This window comes from Myotis lucifugus, unplaced genomic scaffold (genome assembly GCF_000147115.1).
Source record: "Myotis lucifugus unplaced genomic scaffold, Myoluc2.0 scaffold_322, whole genome shotgun sequence".
Classification (NCBI taxonomy): domain Eukaryota; kingdom Metazoa; phylum Chordata; class Mammalia; order Chiroptera; family Vespertilionidae; genus Myotis; species Myotis lucifugus.
This window is the reverse complement of record NW_005871370.1, coordinates 518,945-521,193: the sequence shown is the minus strand read 5'-3', so window position 1 is coordinate 521,193 and position 2,249 is coordinate 518,945. Positions and strand designations below refer to the sequence as shown.

The following is a 2,249-nucleotide window of genomic DNA, read 5'->3' as shown; positions in this document are numbered from 1 at the left end:
CAGTGGCAGGGGGTGTTGTTTTAGGCCCCCCTTCCTGAGACACAGCAGCCCTGAAACACACAGAGTGGGTGGGTGGGTCCCGCAGAAGGCAGCCCAGGGTTGGGCCAGCCTGGCCTACTTACGATGGTGTCACACCAGAACTCAGCCACCTCGCGGACCCGCATGGACGTCAGCAGGAGCTCCCAGACCTCCAGCTTGAACATGTTCCCGATGATCAGGTGCATGGGCTGCCCCGCCTGCTTGCTGTCGTCGATCACCGTCCGCTCCTCGTCGCATTTCATGGTGCGGAAATGGAAGGTCACCTGGTCCCCGAGAGAGTGGGCCCTGGTCTAGACACACCTCCCGAGGCCCAGCAGGAGCCACCCCTCTGTCACCGACTCTCAGGGCTGGCCTCAGGGTCCGCTCCCCAGCTCCGGTCAGATGCCTCAGAGCACCCAGAGCACCCCCGCCCACCTGCACTCCCCCAGGGATGAGGAACCCCCTCCCCGATAAGTGACCCTCGTCCCACTCTTGACAGCTCTGTGGGTCAGGATGTCCTTCCTTAAATCAGCCCTAGGTCTGAGGCCCCAGACACAGCCCATCACCCAGGGAAGCCACCAGAGACTTGCGGCCAAACACCATGATCCCGGAGAGCACCTCCTTCTCACCTTCTCACTCAACATCTGGGGCTCCAGAAAACTCCCAAAGCCCATCCCCCATCCCATGCTGTAGTTTAATTTGCAAAGTACCAAAATGCCCAGTGAATAGACACCCGTTCAGATGCCTCGGGGCTCACAATCCCAGGAAGGGCCTGCCCGGCCATTCTTGGCAAAGCTGAGACCTGTCTGCAGTGCTGTCTGCAGTGCCCTGTGGCCAAAGGGCTGCAGAGGCTGCTGTGGCCGGGGAGGGGGGGAGGGGGGAGGGGGCCCCACTCACTCGAGTTCCGGTGATGAAGTTTGGGAGCTCCCCCAGGCCCCCGTGCAGAATGGTCTTCTTGACCCCTTCCACGTTCAGGAGCAGAGCGGCATCCATGGCTGCGGGAGCTGTCCAGCCCGGGCTGATATAATCTCACCAAGGGAAGGCGCTCAGGCTAAAACCCGGGGATTTGCCCTGCGGGGGAGGGGAGGGGTGCGAATTAGAGAAGTAAGGCAGGGTGGTGCCCCATGCTGGCTCCAGGCTGCTCCTCCCTCCCTCAGGGCCACTCCCTGGCAACCCTGCCTTCTGCCCCATCCATCCACTGCTTCTCTCGGGGATGGGAGCCCAGGCCTGACATTATTGCATCAGCTTTGGTTTTGTCCCACGTGAAGAAGAGAGGAAGTCGGCTGGAGCCTTCTTAAAAAAGACAGCATTGAGGGAGCGAGCAGTAGTGAGGACTCGGGCCACCGAAGGAGAAAAGGAGAGACTGACACAAAGCCCCTCGCCCTGCCTGTCCCTGGCGGTGGCCCTGGACTCAGGTTCTTAGTCTCTTTGAACCCCAGGCCGGGCCCTGTGGACTGGGTGGTCCCTGCTTTCCCTCTTTTCTATTTCTCCCTCCTCTTCTCCCCAAACTCTATCCACCCACAGGAGGACAGGACGTGACATTGTGGAGGGAGAGGATTGGCAGGTTTCTAGTTTGGGAGAACACTGAAACGGTATGAAAAGCAGGGCAGCTTGGATAAATTTGAGGAGCCCTCCCCAGCCCCATTCCAGCCTCTCCTGCAATGTCTGGCTGGGGGCAGCGGGGCTCTCCCCTCCTTTGGGGGTGGGGGGGGGGGGAATCCGCAGAACTTATTCGGAGTATCAGGGATCCCCTTTCTGCTCTCAAGTGAAAAATCATGTAAAGAGTTTGTGTCTGGCGCCACCTTGTGGCAGATTCAAATTTTTTTTACCTGGTCTTTCCAAGGTCCTGAGGGTGATGAGGATTGTTTCTGGCACCACAAAACCTTTCTCTGCTGGACCCCGGCTGACTTGTTTCCTAGAGATGGGAAGAACCCTGCCAAGGGAGAGATGGGAGTGCCGGAGGAGCCAGGCAGCTGCATGCGAAGGGCTGACCTTGTGGCTTTAGGTGTCTCCTATCCCCAACTCCGTTTCCCCAACTGAAACGGGAAAATCACTTTCCTGTCTCCCTCTCCTGGAAGTTGAGAGGCTTCCCTTGAGCAGTGAATGGAACCCCAAAACCCAGCACCCCTGAAAGTCTCCCATAGCGGCTGGCACAGGGGAAGCCCAGCCTGGGCCAACTGGTCTGGGCCCAGGAGCCCAGACTGAGGCAGCAAGTCAGACCCCTCCAAGAC

The 2,249-nt window shown here is 59.3% G+C and overlaps 1 protein-coding gene across 1 annotated transcript in view; it reads right to left on the bottom strand.

Moving 5' to 3' along the window:
• AIPL1 (aryl hydrocarbon receptor interacting protein like 1) overlaps positions 1-1,933 on the bottom strand; it is a 7,128-nt gene extending 5,195 nt beyond the window's left edge. Inside the window, exons 1-3 of the mRNA XM_014466089.2 lie at positions 1,848-1,933; positions 916-1,089; positions 123-302 (exon numbers count right to left, since the gene is read on the bottom strand). Coding sequence (XP_014321575.2) covers positions 123-302; positions 916-1,011 — 276 coding nt within the window. The 5' untranslated portion in view covers positions 1,012-1,089; positions 1,848-1,933. The remainder of the gene's footprint in view (positions 1-122; positions 303-915; positions 1,090-1,847) is intronic.
• Between the last annotated feature and the right edge of the window lie 316 nt (positions 1,934-2,249).